Source organism: Sinocyclocheilus grahami, unplaced genomic scaffold (genome assembly GCF_001515645.1).
Source record: "Sinocyclocheilus grahami isolate Dianchi unplaced genomic scaffold, SAMN03320097.WGS_v1.1 scaffold575.1, whole genome shotgun sequence".
NCBI classification, from domain to species: Eukaryota; Metazoa; Chordata; class Actinopteri; order Cypriniformes; family Cyprinidae; genus Sinocyclocheilus; species Sinocyclocheilus grahami.
The window spans coordinates 937,759-955,156 of NW_015505754.1; the positions used below are offsets into that span (position 1 = coordinate 937,759).

Genomic DNA, 17,398 nt, shown 5'->3' on the forward strand with positions numbered 1-17,398 from the left:
GCAAGTCTCAGCCCAGTTTAACTATTCTCAAAATCATCAATGGATTTTGCTTTAGCGGTCTTAAAAAAAAAATATATACATACACACATTTGTCAGTCATGGTCCATGCATATAAACGCACATCTGAGGAATGTGAAATGGAAATGAATGGGGACTGATGTTTATTTCCCTTTAATTCAGCCAATTTAGAAGATTACACTTAAATGGGTTAAATACATCTGAAAAATCTGTGAATTCAGAGCCAAAATGCTTATTTTCTGCTAACATCTGTAGCATTTAAATAAAGTTTAAAGGAATAGTTCACCCAAAAATGAAAATCATGCCGTATAAGAAATGGATAAGTTTCTTTATCAGAACAGATATGTAGCATTGCATCACTTGCTCACCAAAGGATCCTCTGCAGTTGAATGGGTGCCGTCAGAATGAGAGTCCAAACAGCTGATAAAAACATCACAATAATCCACAAGTGATGCAAGTAATCCACTAGCTGTATTATATCTGTAATAAACTAATCAATCACTAATATGTTTTTAACTTCAAACCATTGTTTTCGGCTAAAATATGAGCCCTCTATTCATAATACTGCTTTCTTCAGTGAAAAAGTAATCTGGTCTGAATCAGGAGAGAAATCTGCACAGATCATGCCCGTTTACAAGCCAAAACAGCTCTAAATAAATATGTTGGTGATTTTTAATGTGAGAGACAACAGGAGATGGACGTTTTCACTGGAGGAAGCATTATTATGGATAATGGACTCATATTTTGGCCAGAAGTGATACTTTTCACTTCACAAGACATTAACTGCTGGACTGGAGTGGTGTGGATTACTGTGATGTGTTTATCAGCTGTTTGGACTCTCATTCTGGTCTGAATCAGGAGAGAAATCTGCACAGATCAAGCCAGTTTACAAGCCAAAACAGCTCTAAACAAATATGTTGGTGGTTTTTAATGTGAGAGACAACAGGAGATGGACGTTTTCACTGGAGGAAGCATTATTATGGATAATGGACTCATATTTTGGCCAGAAGTGATACTTTTCACTTCACAAGACATTAACTGCTGGACTGGAGTGGTGTGGATTACTGTGATGTGTTTATCAGCTGTTTGGACTCTCATTCTGACGGCACCCATTCACTGCAGAGCATCCATTGCTGAGACGGTGATGCTAAATTTCGCCAAATCTTGAGGGTGAGTCACTTTTCAGGTAATGAACTATTTCTTTAACTTCCATTTAACCCAGAATTTACTTTAGCTTCTCAAACATTATGAGAGGGTGAATTATGAATTTAAGTGCGTTTCCTGAACCGGCTGAGGTAAAACTGAGTAACTGACCCCAACATTGAGATTCGTTTGAATATTCACAATACGAATTCACATTTTCATGATCCATATTGATTTCCCAAGCTATTAACTACATTACAAACTCTGTACAATTCAAAACATACCCTTTTAAATCATTTCTTGATATTGTTCCTCTCAAAACATGATGAAAAAAAACCGTCTCTTGGGGTCGACCGATGTAGGTCAAACAGTAAGATCGGGAATTTTTCGTAATAAAAGCAAAGCGTGTGTACAATTCTTTAGTCCAGATGAAAAAAACAAACAAATAAGCATCTGCATAATTGTGTTGTTGTCACTGTAAGGCCAAGACAGAGCGCAGGAAACGAGGGAGTGTGTGTTTATATGCATGTATTGTGTCTGCATCATTTGTGTCGGCTAAAGGCTCTGTACAGAGCGAAGCCCAGCATGGCGGCTATTGTGGCGCCCAGAGTCACACGCAGCCAGAAAGACGTGCTGCTCATGTCTGATCCGTTCAGATGCCTGCAGACAGGAAGTGACATAGATAGAGATTTAAATACACTCAGTATTTCTGGTGACATACATCCAGCCAAGCATGCTAATTTTAGTCTTGCATCTGCAAATCTTTGAAGTCAACAGGCAACGTTTGTAACCCAATTTATTCAACAGAAATATTTATGAGTGGCACATGGTATTCAATGAAAAAAGTAGGCAATATTATTAAACAGGAATTGACTGGATTTTGAAAAGTGGGTGTAAGAATAAGAGGGCTTGGCAACATCAACCCGAAAACCAAAGCAGTTTGAAAGTTTGAATTTTTTGGTTCTTCAAAGTTGTTTAATTTAAATTTAGCACCTATTTTAGCAACTATTTTAAATGACTTTATTTCATTATTAAATATACAATTAAATATTTTGGGTTCTCTGAAGTGGTTTAATTTAAACAAGCTTAAATGTAATGGCAAAAAAAGAAAATAAATACATTGATTTATTATTAAATATAAATAAAAATTGAAATAATATTAAAATGTACATTTTTTTCTAAAATTTCTAATTTAATTATTAATAAAATAAAATTAAATGAAAAAAACAAACAAACAAAAAAAAACTGTAAGACAAGTATGTACTTACGGGTACATGGCAGCCCAGGTGAGCTTGCTGTAAATGTGTGTGTGAGTGTGTGTGAGCAGCGTGGAGAAATGGAGAGGAGAAGGCAGCCGATGTTTGTAACAAAACTCAGACGGGCTCATCCCATGATGCTGTTTGGCTTCTATCAGATCAGCTTTGGAGCCCACAACCACACACGGGATCCCACGGTCCATGTAGTGCTGCTAAAGAGGAATAACACACAGATATACTTCAAAAGCCAGTGAAACAGATACTACGTCTTGACAACTCTACTACTTTTGCTACTGAAGTTGCTGCGTTTATTTGATAAAAAAAATACAGTAACAACAATAATACTGTGAAATATTATTACAATTTAAAATAATTAATTTAAATACCTTATAAATGTAATTTATCCCTATGATGGCAAAACTGAATTTTCAGCAGCCATTACTCCAGTGTTTGATGTCACATGATCTTTCACAAATGTCATGTCTGATGCATTTGATCAATGTAATGCATCCTTGTTGAATATCTTTTTTTTCTAAAATTTTTTATTTAACTTTTGAACAGTAGTGCATGAAATTTCTTGGTTTACAAAATTCTGTGAAACACCGTTTAAGAAAAAAAATCATAACTTGATTTCCTTGAGTTATATTAATAGTGTAAATAGAAGTGCATGTTAGTCAAACAGGCTTCATGAGAAATAAATAACTCGCATCATATATTACTCACTGACAGATATCAGGTTGTGCAAGGTCATTATGGGTTATTAAATCATTTGGATGATGTGATTTTAATATGGTTAATGAATACTATGAGGCGTGTGACAGAGTTTGCCCCACATTACTCCAGAACTAAAGCATCTCGTGCATGTGTGGTCGTCTGTACCTTATAAATACTAGCGCAGTAGTTGAAGGAGTCCGGGTCGCTGACATCATACATGAGACACGCCACATCACATGCTGCATCTGCTGTTTTTAGAAACTCTGTTTCCACATCCACCTCCTCCAGCTGTGAGAAATAACACGCATGTCAGGCGGGAGCCAATAAACGACGGAGCGTGTAAAGCATGAGCGTAACGCCACTTACGATGAGGTACTTGTCCTGATTGGCTACTGAGACGGTGTTGATGGCGTATATTGTGGGGGGACCGGGGTCGCGCTCGTTTCTCTGAAAACAAACAAAATACACCATCATCAACTTTGTAAATATTTGGTAGATCTAACCAAGACTATTGAGAGCCACAAAAAACAAATATTTCCTAGACAGACTACAAGCTGTGGTTAGATACCAAAAGTAAAGCATGAAAACCTCTTTCTAGAGTAAAACTGCCTTAAGAAGCAACAAGTACTATTTTGTAACCATATATTAATGCTATTGTTTTACTGTAAAAAAATCTTGGTCATTGTATGTATTTTCATTGCATCAAAAGAGAAACCATTTGCTTAATAAAAAGTAGAAAATCCATGAACCTTTCAAATTTTTCTTTATTCATAATTTTATTGGTATATAAAATATATATTAAAAAAAAAATGTATTTATTGTGTTTCTAAAAATCTCACTGGTATATAAAAAACTAGTTTTCAAAATAAATAAACAATATAAAAATATATTAAACATTAAATATGTTCGGATTGACTGCAGTTTTAAATTTTATTGATTGTGTTATTAAAAATCTCATTGGTATATATACAGTGGGTACAGAAAGTATTCAGACCCCCTTACATTTTTCACTCTTTGTTATATTGCAGCCATTTGCTAAAATCATTTAAGTTAATTTTTTTCCTCATTAATGTACACACAGCACCCCATATTGACAGAAAAACACTGGGGTGCTGTGTGTACACTTGAATGATTTTAGCAAATGGCTGCAATAACAGAGTGAAAAATTTAAGGGGGTCTGAATACTTTCCGTACCCACTGTGTATATATATATATATATTGTATATCAAACATTACATATGTCCTGATTGGCTCTGAATTGAATGCAGTTTGTTCTGATTGGCTTCATGCAGTATTTTGTAAAGTAAAATTACAAACAAACTTTTGCCTTTAAGTCATTCTCTCACCTCAGTGCTTCGCTGCAGAAAAGCTTGGAGGAAGTCGGTCTTTCCTGTTCCACGTGGACCGATCACTTTGCAGAGGAACACAGTGCGCTGGGTTTGTCTCTTCTCCAGGTCGAAGGACTTTTCTCTTGTTACTAACATACATACACACACACAGAAAAAGAAAGAAATACTCTTCAGTGTCCGTCTGATCAAACGTGGAGTTTACAGCAGGTCTGTGTGTGGACCTCATTACCTGTGACTAGAGATGCGCAGATCTGATACTGCATTAAAGGACTTTATCTTGCTGGAGTTCAGTGCGGTTTCTAAATCATGTTACTTTTTACCGGGTGTCAAGTAAGATCACAGCACTGGAATAGAGAGCACTATGAATTGTTCTTCAAGTGCACAGTAACTGAAATTTAACACAGTTAAAAGAAAAGACTCTATCGCACAGATATAATACACTACGCATCAATATCTCTACCCTTTGTGCTTTGAACTGTTCTATGCGGAGCGCTGCACACTGTGACTCAGTGTTGCTTCAAGTGCATCATAAGTACTGCTGTGTATTAGAGCCTTTCTTATTATAATACTTTTGCACAATGAAAGATTATTAATAGCCTTTCTTGTTATCTTATCTATCATATGTTGCTGCCTCATTACTGTGCTATATACTAAATATTTTTTTTCACTAAATGATTAGATTCTATAAAATTATTGTGCACTCATGATTTTTCCTAGAGTAACTTTTGCTGCTGAATTATCCACTAAACTAGTTTGTAATAGTATTATGATTCTATAATTTTTTCATGTGTTATTTTTCTTTAAAATGAAGTTGTCTATATTTAGTAAACTGCGCTGGTATCGAATCGGCTGATATCAGATCGGATTGGTTCTGAAAAAATGGTATGGGTGCATCCCTACCTGTGACTGCGGATGTCTGGGACTCTCGCTCCATTAGAATGGGATAGCCGAGGTAACCAAGATGCTCCAAACACCGGTGGACATCCAGATAAGCGGATAACCTGCGGTTTATTCAATAACACATCAAATTTAGAACTATAACTACCGAACTGGGAATGCGTATTAATAATATTCCAAATCTTAATAAAATCCCAAAATCCTTTACTTTATGCTAGTTTCCAGCACAAATAAATGACTCTTATGAACTGGTTCTTTTAAGTGAATCATAAACAAAGCACAACATGTGTAGCATGATTCACAAACAAACAACGCTTATGAACAGTTTTTTAGTGAATCATTAACATACGGCACAACCAGTGAAGTCTGATTCACGAAAAAATTACTCTTATGAAGCAGTACTTTTTAGTGAATCATAACACAACATGAAAATTATATATTTTTTTGAGTGCATCATAAACACACAAAGCAACCAGTGTCTGATTCACAAACAAATGACTCTTTCGATCAGGTCCTTTTAATGAATCATTCTAAAATGCCCACAAAAACAAGAGTTGCGGTATGATTTAATCTGACAATTTACTGAATGAAGTGGGCAGAGCAGTACTTCCAGTGATGGAATATTTTAAACAAATCAAATCAGAATTGAATCAAAAGGGGAAATGTGTATTAATACCTACCAGAAAATAATCTATTTAAATGTGTATTGCACTGTTTCAAACTTTGACTCACATCCACTGGCAGAAGTACCCGTGCTGTGAGATGTAGTTGTCGTCTGATAGGGAGACGTTACTGTACACCTCCGGGCCCCAGGGCATGTAGGGTAAAACACTAAACAGATTCTTCAGCTCTGCGGGAGAGAGAGCTGAATCCTTATCCTGCAGGAGGAGAGACGCGATCATCAGCCTGACGAACCTCTAATCACTTTTATCTAACCACGATTCACTCAACTCACGATTCGATTCTCAACTTTTTTTTTTTTTTTTTTTACAAAATGAGATTTAAGAAATTATAAATTAAATGTGTCCTTTTGCTATTGCTTGGACAAAATGCTGCACATTTCTTTGTGAAATTGAAATATAACTATAAAAATACACTAATATAGCACTTGCATATTATTGCTCTTTTGTTGGTTTGGATTGCTTTTATTGTCCTCATTTATAAGTCGCTTTGGATAAAAGCGTTTGCTAAATGACAAAATTTAAATATAATGTAAATGTAAATAACAAAACTACATTGAAAATTGAAAACAAGCCCCAAATCAAATAAATAAGTAACACACATAAATCTCTTCATATAAACAAACTAAGGCTTTGTCTGTGCTCTTTCCATTTAAAATTAGAGGCAACCACAGCATTATAATCGTGAGCCAAACAATTTTCTCTTGTTACTAACATACATACACACACACACAGAAAAAGAAAGAAATACTCTTCAGTGTCCGTCTGATCAAACGTGGAGTTTACAGCAGGTCTGTGTGTGGACCTCATTACCTGTGACTAGAGATGCGCAGATCTGATACTGCATTAAAGGACTTTATCTTGCTGGAGTTCAGTGCGGTCTAAATCATGTTACTTTTTACCGGGTGTCAAGTAAGATCACAGCACTGGAGTAGAGAGCACTATGAATTGTTCTTCAAGTGCACAGTAACTGAAATTTAACACAGTTAAAAGAAAAGACTCTATCGCACAGATATAATACACTACGCATCAATATCTCTTCCCTTTGTGCTTTGAACTGTTCTATGCGGAGCGCTGCACACTGTGACTCAGTGTTGCTTCAAGTGCATCATAAAGTACTGCTGTGTATTAGAGCCTTTCTTATTATAATACTTTTGCACAATGAAAGATTATTAATAGCCTTTCTTGTTATCTTATCTATCATATGTTGCTGCCTCATTACTGTGCTATATACTAAATATTTTTTTTCACTAAATGATTAGATTCTATAAAATTATTGTGCACTCATGATTTTTCCTAGAGTAACTTTTGCTGCTGAATTATCCACTAAACTAGTTTGTAATAGTATTATGATTCTATAATTTTTTCATGTGTTATTTTTCTTTAAAATGAAGTTGTCTATATTTAGTAGATTGTGTTTTTAACACAAAACAGTGCTGATCAGGTCAACACACATGGAGGTACAAAAATTCTACACGGATTTAAAAAAAAATAAACTGCGCTGGTATCGACTCGGCTGATACTCAGAATTGTTGTTATCAAATCGGATTGTTCCGAAAAAATGGTATGGGTGCATCCCTACCTGTGACTGCGGATGTCTGGGACTCTCGTTCCATTAGAATGGGATAGCCGAGGTAACCAAGATGCTCCAAACACCGGTGGACATCCAGATAAGCGGATAACCTGCGGTTTATTCAATAACACTTCAAATTTAGAACTATAACTACCGAACTGGGAATGCGTATTAATAATATTCCAAATCTTAATAAAATCCCAAAATCCTTTACTTTATGCTAGTTTCCAGCACAAATAAATGACTCTTATGAACTGGTTCTTTTAAGTGAATCATAAACAAAGCACAACATGTGTAGCATGATTCACAAACAAACAACGCTTATGAACAGTTTTTTAGTGAATCATTAACATACGGCACAACCAGTGAAGTCTAATTCACGAAAAAATTACTCTTATGAAGCAGTACTTTTTAGTGAATGATAACACAACATGAAAATTATATATTTTTTTGAGTGCATCATAAACACACAAAGCAACCAGTGTCTGATTCACAAACAAATGACTCTTTCGATCAGGTCCTTTTAATGAATCATTCTAAAATGCCCACAAAAACAAGAGTTGCGGTATGATTTAATCTGACAATTTACTGAATGAATTGGGCAGAGCAGTACTTCCAGTGATGGAATATTTTAAACAAATCAAATCAGAATTGAATCAAAAGGGGAAATGTGTATTAATACCTACCAGAAAATAATCTATTTAAATGTGTATTGCACTGTTTCAAACTTTGACTCACATCCACTGGCAGAAGTACCCGTGCTGTGAGATGTAGTTGTCGTCTGATAGGGAGACGTTACTGTACACCTCCGGGCCCCAGGGCATGTAGGGTAAAACACTAAACAGATTCTTCAGCTCTGCGGGAGAGAGAGCTGAATCCTTATCCTGCAGGAGGAGAGACGCGATCATCAGCCTGACGAACCTCTAATCACTTTTATCTAACCACGATTCACTCAACTCACGATTCGATTCTCAACTTTTTTTTTTTTTTTTTTTACAAAATGAGATTTAAGAAATTATAAATTAAATGTGTCCTTTTGCTATTGCTTGGACAAAATGCTGCACATTTCTTTGTGAAATTGAAATATAACTATAAAAATACACTAATATAGCACTTGCATATTATTGCTCTTTTGTTGGTTTGGATTGCTTTTATTGTCCTCATTTATAAGTCGCTTTGGATAAAAGCGTTTGCTAAATGACAAAATTTAAATATAATGTAAATGTAAATAACAAAACTACATTGAAAATTGAAAACAAGCCCCAAATCAAATAAATAAGTAACACACATAAATCTCTTCATATAAACAAACTAAGGCTTTGTCTGTGCTCTTTCCATTTAAAATTAGAGGCAACCACAGCATTATAATCGTGAGCCAAACAAAGATGCTGCATGCATGCGATGTGATCAGTTTTTAATCTAAATTAGATTGTATAATTTCGAAATTTTAAGCAAAAACAGAATGGTTTGACTTCAGTTTAGTGAAACTATGCATAAAAAATATCTGTGAAACCGAAACAGCAGACGAGCTGAACGAGACGCAGATTCACTCTCTGCCAGCAGGTGGCGCTTAAAGCGTTTCCTGGTTTCCGCTGTAAACAAAGCAGTGCTGCACTTATGAACTTTAATATGCATTATACAGAGGCAAGATTAAAAGTACCATCTAAACTTTTCTAAAGACAGTAAGTTCCCCTCAGACATGCATTCATATAAACTCCGGCCCCTAAACGAATCGCGATTTATTTAGCATCTCAACCGATTTGAATCGTCACATATTTGAATCGATTTTCAACCGGCTCGCGGTTAATCGTTACATCCCTACTAATCACGCAAAGTTCATTAGAGGATCAGATGTGAGAGCTCACCTCGTCATACTTATCAAACAGCTTCTGGAGGAACTGATGACCCAGATGATTCAGCTCCGTCGAGCAACCCACCGATACTCGTAATCTATAAACACACACGTCGAATTCCCTTAAATACTGTTTTTTGCTCATGCAATCACATGCTCTCTCATGCACAGACGTACGGTGGGTAGAGGTAGTCATCGGTCAAGTCGAGCGTGTCATCGTAGCCGAATTTACGCAGGATGGTCCAGGTGGTTTCATGACGTCCCCTCTGGATAAAGAGAGTGTTCAAGAACAGGAAACCTAGGGAAAACACACAAACACACTTGTAACAGTGTGTAATTATGATTAATGTACAAATGAGAGTGGGTCTAAGGAATATGAATATATGTGTTACGTGTGCTACCGTTGAGTGTGAGTCCGTTATCCTGGACTCCATCACTGGTGTTCTTCCAAACGACTGTCTTCACGTCCTCTAGAGCCTGAGGAGCCAGTGGATTCCCGAAACACAATTTCTACACACACACAAATTCCCATTCAAATCAACAGTATATTTAGGTATATTATTTCAAAAAATATTTTTAGTTTAAATGTTTAGTTAATATTTACTACTTACAAGTAATTACGCCACGCTACACAGGACAATTGGTTTGGAGAATGAATGAAATTAATTAACTACAATTTATGCATTTGTTAATTATGGGGGGGGGGAACAGATTTCAGTTGGTATATATATATATATATATATATATATTAGGGGTGGAATGATACATGTATTCGTACCGAACCGTCACGGTACGGACATCTCGGTTCGGTGCATGAGGCCTTACAACGAATGCAGGCAATTCATCCCCAATCCAGAAGGCGCGCCCACAGCAATGCAACGCTGTTTGATAACCGGCCACCAGCAGAAGAACAGCGAATTGCGCACTTGAAAACAAAGCCCACTAGTCAGTGACCATGTGCTGATTCTGAATGCGTCTCTCACAGACTGACAAAAGAGTATACTTTAAAGGCTTGTGCACTCAACTGTTTGCAAAATGGAGCTTTGGGCTCGTGTATCCTACCGCTCTCATTCGGCACAAATCCAAATATTCCATAATATTTCCATATTTGCGATGTAATGTATCTGAATGCTAAACTATTATTTATTATGTAAATTATAGGCTTTGTACTTCAGTCGCGTTCCAACGGTGACAGAGGCAGGGGCGCTGATGTTTGGTTCACTGTATTTTATTTTGATAAAGTACCAACTGCGCTGTCAAGTTAGCAATGCTGGAACTGATGTGTTTTGTGTGTGTGTGTGTGTGTGTGTGTGTGTGTGCGCCGGCGCGATAACTTCAACTGTTGCCATATACCAGCAGAATCAACTTTAAACACTTATTGTCTTATTAATAAATGCATCACTGTATAAAGGTCTGCTTTTATTTGTGTACACTCACAATGAAAACAAAACATTGTGCTTTTGTAAAATAAAGAAAATAAATAGGATGTAGCTTTCTGTGAACAAATTAAACCGGTCACAAAAATGAACTGAAACTCAGCGTATATAGGCTACGTTACGTGACACACTGTTTTTTTCCCCTTGTTTATCTGTAAACTAAATCAAATATATTTCAAGAATTTATTTCTTGTATGTATATATATGTACTGCAGATTTTATATATATATATATATATATATATATAAAACATAATGTATTAATATTTAGTATTTTCACATCTAGGTGGAAAAAATTGTAATTTGTACTTCTGTCTGTTCAAAATAAATTAAAAGAAACCAAGCATAGATTAGTTTATTTTCCCTGTTGTACCGAAATCGTATCGAACCGTGACCCCCAAACTGTGACATCTGTGTACCGTTCCACCCCTAATATATATATATATAAAAACCTACTGAAATAGTGTTGTTAATGCTAACTAAAACTATTGAAAAATTGTTAATTGAAGTAAAAAAAAAACCTTGTTACCTTGTCAATTAACTGAAATAAAATGTTTAGATTGAAACAATAAAACTAAAACTGAAAAAATAAAAGCTAAATAGAAATATTACAAAAAAAGCAATAAAAAATAAAATTAAAAAAATTACTAAAAATGTAGACTATACTTAAAATTAAAACTGAAAATCTAAAAATAAAAGTGAATTCAAAATAATGACAATTACTAAAATTGTATATAAATAAAACAAAAATATCATTTAAAGACAACAAAAGAACACAAACACAAAATTATGTAATTATTAATAAAGGCCTCAAAGCAACTGCACATAATTAATCTAAAGAAAAATATGAAATATTAATTAGAAATATAATTTTTAATAATCTTTCACCTAACTTTAATAACTTTGTGTACCTTTTAAACACCTTTTTGGCTGACAGATAGACAGGGAAAATATGCTGAATAAGCTTTACATCAAATTATCCTGCCTTACATTATTTTCTGCTGTATAATCCATTTCAGTCCTCATTAAGGAAGTGAATTAAAGGAGTTAAAATTGTCGTTTCTTTTTTGTTTGCTCACCTGAAAGCAGTTGAGTTCAGCGTCACTGAGAATGTGATCATTATCCTGATCAGAGATGCTGAAGATCCGACTCAGAGCTCGAACACACTGCAGCTTCAGCTACACAAAAAAACGTATAACACACACAAACATTCATAAATCTTACATGAACTCATAAGATGAAGCCGGGCAGAGATGTAGCAGTGTGTGCGTGTGTGTACCTGTTTGTCTTCAGGGTCGTAGAGCGGAGCAGTCGGGTGTAGAACGGCCTTCTGGGCGTAATAAAAGAGCTCAGAAATATTCTTCAGATTCTTAGCTGAGCACTGCAGACACAAATGCATCATCATATAATCATATATAATATATCATATACTCATAATCAGCATTTTTAGCCACCTAGGCTAAAAAGATGCCATCTAGGTAGAATGCTCACTAGGTTTTAAGAAAGATCCATTACATTTTCAATATTCAGTACTTCATCAGTAACCAAAAACACTTTAAATTATTAACAAAACAGGTCTTTTTTTGCCCTATTGAAATAGAGTTTCAATATATACAAACAATAACATTCACAAAGCCAAACGTCCTCTCCAGTCCGTTAAATAAACTAGAATAAAATGACTTGTTCAGAAATGTTTTAACAAACAACATTCAGAAGAACGAGCCAGTATAAAGAGTTTAGCTAATCACAGCAGCGGTCATTTATATAGAGAATTCTTAAAGGCACAGCTGTCAGGACAGAGAGAGGGTCAAATATAGTCATGAAAAAAGGTAATTATGATTTTCTATAGCGAGAAACCGTGACTAATTTTTTTTAAAGGGGTCATATGCTCAAATACTGTACATGATTGTAGGTCCTCTATGCCCCGCCTCTCTCAAACGGTTCGTTTTCTACAAAGTCCCTCCTTCCGACAAGCGCAGTCTGCTCTGATTGGCCAGCTGACCCAGTGCATTGTGATTGGCCGAACACCGCAAGCACTCGTCGGAAATGTATGCCTCTTACCATAATCACAAGCTTCATCTTTCTAAATAAATGTAAAGACAGCCCGAAAGGGGAACAGAGTCACGCGACAGACACAGTGATAAAGCTGGTATGAGGGTCTCTCGCGCTCTCTCTCTCTCTCGCGCACACACACACACGATGCGCAAAACTCCGCATTTGAACAGTCAATAGCATATACTTAAACTAATAACAAAACAGTAGCTGATTCAGAAGCGTCTGATTGTCATAGCAAAGTCAGAATGACCTCCTCTCCTAGGTTCACGAAACGGTCGTACATAAAATGCATTGCTGTTCTGTTGTAAGTGATCTTAAAGATTCCTAAATGCATCTACTTCTGGAAGGCCAAATAAAGTGATTTTGCTTTCGCCTAGAAACACACAGCGTCTCCCTGACATGCTGCTTCAACACTAACTGCGGTTACTGAAACCACGCCTTCTTTCTTTCACGCCTTCTTTCTTTCCACATAGTGAGGTAGATATGTGGGGGCGTGTTAGAACGAGGCGTTTTAGGGGGGCGTGGCAGAGTCTTAACTTTGATAAAGAATATCTCTTTGGTTTTGAGACTTTAGTCTTTGTAACTTCAGGGATCTTATCTATGCACAATCAGCTTGTAACACTCCAAAGAGAAAGGAAAACTTGAAATCGCATCATATGACCCCTTTAATTTGACTTCAGGAGAAAACTAAATTAAAAAAGTGTGATAAATGACCCTTTTCATACATTCATGCAAATCTATATGAGATGTGTGTGAAATATGTTGAAGATTTATATGAGTTTGTGCGGTCAGTGGTTCGAACCTCTACACAGGTCTCAATCTCTGAAAACTGGTTCATGATTGGCAGGATGCTTTCCATGGAGCTGCCGGAGCGCAGGTCGGACTTGTTGCCCACGAGGATGATGGGAATCCTACGACAACAAAGAGAGACATTTTTTATGGAACTCCTAAAAAATGCAGATGCACTTACATAAGAACGGCATCCATAAACATACTTGCTTCCTTTTTCAGCACCACCGTTCACCAGCGGAATCCATTTAGTCCTGATCTGAGAGAAAACAAAACACACGGATAAAATCAGTTCAGGGAAAATATAAGACAAAAATATATTGATATGTTAAATTGATACCTTGTCTATGGTTTCCTCTTGTGTGACATCATAAACCACACACACAACATTGGCCTACAAATGAGAAAACAATCATATGAAACTCATATAATAATCACATACAATTTACACACACACACACACAGTTTTTTGAAATTGTAAAAATGCAGAAAGTTTTCTGTGAGGGGTAGGGGTGGGTTTAGGTTAAAAAGTGTATAACTATCTGTATATAAAAACAATAGAAGTCTATGTAATGTCCCCATTTAGATAGCTAAGTAAAAGTATGTGTGTATATATATGCATTTATTTAATCAAATATACAGTAAAAATAGTCATATTTATGTAATATATAGTGAAATATTACTTCTTTGGTGCTCAATAAATATTTCTTAACTATTATTACTATAAATGTTGAAAACAGTTTTTGTTGCATAATACTCTTGTGGAAATTGTCATAACCCAATATATATATATATATATATATAATAAAAAATAATAATTTAACTAATAATTAATACATTTTACTTAGCAATGATGCATTAAATTGATCAAAAGTGACAGTAAAGACATTTATAATGTTACAAGAGATTTCTATTTAAAATAAATGCTGTTCTTTCCAACAATGATAATAATCAGAAATGTTTCTTGAGCAAATCAGCATATTATACTGATTTCTGAAGATCATGTGACACTGAAGACTGGAGTAATGATGCTGAAAATACAGCTTTGATCACAGAAATAAATTACATCTTAACATATATTCAAACAGAAAGCAGTAATTTTGAATTATACAAATATTTCACAATATTACTGTTTTTACTGTATTTGATCAAATGAATGCAGCTGTGATTGCAGCGGGTTAGGACAAAAACTAAAATGAACATGAAAGAGATGTGATTTACGGCTTGTTATACACATTCAAGATCAGGAAAATTCTCACCTTTACGATTTCCTCCCTCAACACTTCATCAGACTGTTCAGTTACTGTAGAGACACGCTGAGTATTAATATAATACTACAGGGCAAATATTATGTCATTCAATACACACACACCTGAATAGTCGACTATATGTGTAGGCACTTTCTCAGGCGTGACGTCGGCCGGTATGGTGATCTCCTCCGCCCGGAGAGGAACCTGACGGCACAAACGCATGAGCTTCCTCTTACTGCATCCGTCAAACACACACCAGACCAGAGAGGCTCATGGGTAAACTCACCAGCTCGGGAAACTCCTCTCCGACCAGAGACATGATGAGAGAGGTCTTTCCCACTTTGGCTGCAGGAGAACAAAGGATAGAATAAACCCATTCCCACAGTTCATTTGACTCTAGATATGTGAAACGTCACATGATCTGCACCGCAATCACAAACGCTTCTTCTGTGATTTCCTTTGCAAATCAGTGTGGTGTCAGATTGATTTCCAGTTTTATTCGAATGTTTCCAGTCCTTCATCAGTGTTGAATCTTATACGTGATGTGTTGGGGTAAAATTGCAGCTGTACTATTACTTTTTTAGGCAAGTTGAAAAAGCACGCTCCAAAAGAACTGGACACTCCTACAGGTGTCCACCTCGAGTTTATAAGGACAGTGAAGAGATCAAACTAGTAAGGGCATGACTTGAGTTCAGCGGGCATGGAATAAATTTAACACAAAGCGTGTGCGCTGCCTAACGAAAAAAATTATATATGCGCTATATCTAATTCAAGACACTGATATGCTCAGCATGGCTGCATTTATTGGATTAAAAATACAGCAAAAACAGTAATATTGTGAAATATTATTACAATTTAAAATAACTATTTTCTATGTGAATATATTGTAAGATGTAATTTATTCCTGTGATGCAAAGCTGAATTTTCAGCATCATTACTCCAGTCTTCAGTGTCACATGATCTTTTTTACAGGTTTTTATTTTATAAAGAAATCAATACTGTTATTCAGCATGGTTGCGTTAAATTGATCAAAAATGACATTAAAGCCATTTATAATGTTGCAAAAGATTTCTACATAATAAATATTGTTCTTTTAAACTTTCCCGGGAAAAAAAAAAATCATGGTTTCCACAAAAACATGAAGCAACTATTTCCAATAATAATAATAATACGATTATATTATTTTCTTGAGCAGCAAATCAGCATATTAGAATGATTTCTGAAGGATATATCTACATACACAGCATTATCAGACACTTTGAAGTTTCTCTATGAATACGTGAACTGTAACAATATACAGACAATTTTTTTTTAATAAATCTGTCAGGTTGAGCAAAACTACTCTCCTTAAAACCTGCATGCAAAACAAAAATCAAGGTGTCAAAACAAATCAAGGCAAACAAATATATATGACTGTCTACTAAACACAAAACACACGAAAGTGAGTAATGAGTCTTAAAAATGCATATATCTGGATATCTATCACATATAAATATAACTAAATAAAGCAGGTTTTTAGCCTGTAATCTGTGTGAACAACTTGCTCACTTGATAAAAAAGTTCATTTTGTGTGTTTTGATTTTGCATGATTGTAAACAACATATTAAACTTATAACTAAAGCACTCAATTCATCGATAATTCAAGAGTGCAGTGCGTTCACTGCAGATCAAGGTTGAGGGTTAGCGCTCTCTAATCATGCTAACTTTCATTAAACTCTCACATTTATTGAATTCCCTTGATATTTAAAAGAAATAATATCTTACGTTCCCCCAACAGCAGTATCCGGACATCGCGTTTCATTTCACTCCGCTCGCTATCGAACGCTCCGACAAGCTGCGGCTATCTTTTCCAAAAACTTCCAATTCAATTCAAAGCTCAGTGCTAGTTTCCGACTAGCCCCATTCCATCCAAAGAAACTGTCACCGCTGCAGACTTCCGGTTGGAGCCCAAATGGAGCGCCCTCTACCGTTCATTTCCTTCGTTTTTTGTTCGCGTCACTATTTATGTTTATTTGTATACTACTTGTATGTGTACTTTTTCTATTATAAGTACATTATACATTAACAATTATGCTAATAAAGCTTTTTTTGACTGAATTAATAAATAAATGGGGATTAAATAATATCATTGCCTTGAATATATTTACTGGTAGTAATTTATGGGAAATACTTTACAATTCCATGAAAACATGAATAATTCAAAAGATAATACACTAAAAGCATTGGAATACAATAATAAAAATTTTTTTTTCAAATAAAATTATTTGAAAAATATATAGGTGATATTATATTCATCTAATTAATTTATATGAGCTAAAGGTCTGTTAGGCGTTATATAGCGCTTTTTAATGGCATTAAATAAAGTTATTGTAAGTGTTAACAAATCA

General features: G+C 35.3%; 1 protein-coding gene across 1 annotated transcript; it reads right to left on the minus strand.

Annotated features, from left to right (window-relative positions):
* Positions 1-1,091: 1,091 nt before the first annotated feature.
* Positions 1,092-16,934, minus strand: LOC107556678 (mitochondrial Rho GTPase 2). The gene is made up of 19 exons (XM_016239847.1): positions 16,776-16,934; positions 15,298-15,356; positions 15,134-15,215; positions 15,021-15,064; positions 14,102-14,155; positions 13,968-14,020; positions 13,775-13,883; positions 12,197-12,298; positions 11,997-12,095; positions 9,884-9,992; positions 9,660-9,780; positions 9,496-9,580; positions 8,369-8,514; positions 7,640-7,740; positions 4,478-4,608; positions 3,498-3,578; positions 3,297-3,419; positions 2,430-2,629; positions 1,092-1,821 (listed from the first exon to the last, which is right to left on the minus strand). The coding sequence occupies exons 1-19, from the start codon at positions 16,810-16,812 to the stop codon at positions 1,704-1,706; spliced, it is 1,854 nt and encodes a 617-aa protein (XP_016095333.1). The 5' UTR covers positions 16,813-16,934; the 3' UTR covers positions 1,092-1,703.
* Positions 16,935-17,398: the final 464 nt, after the last annotated feature.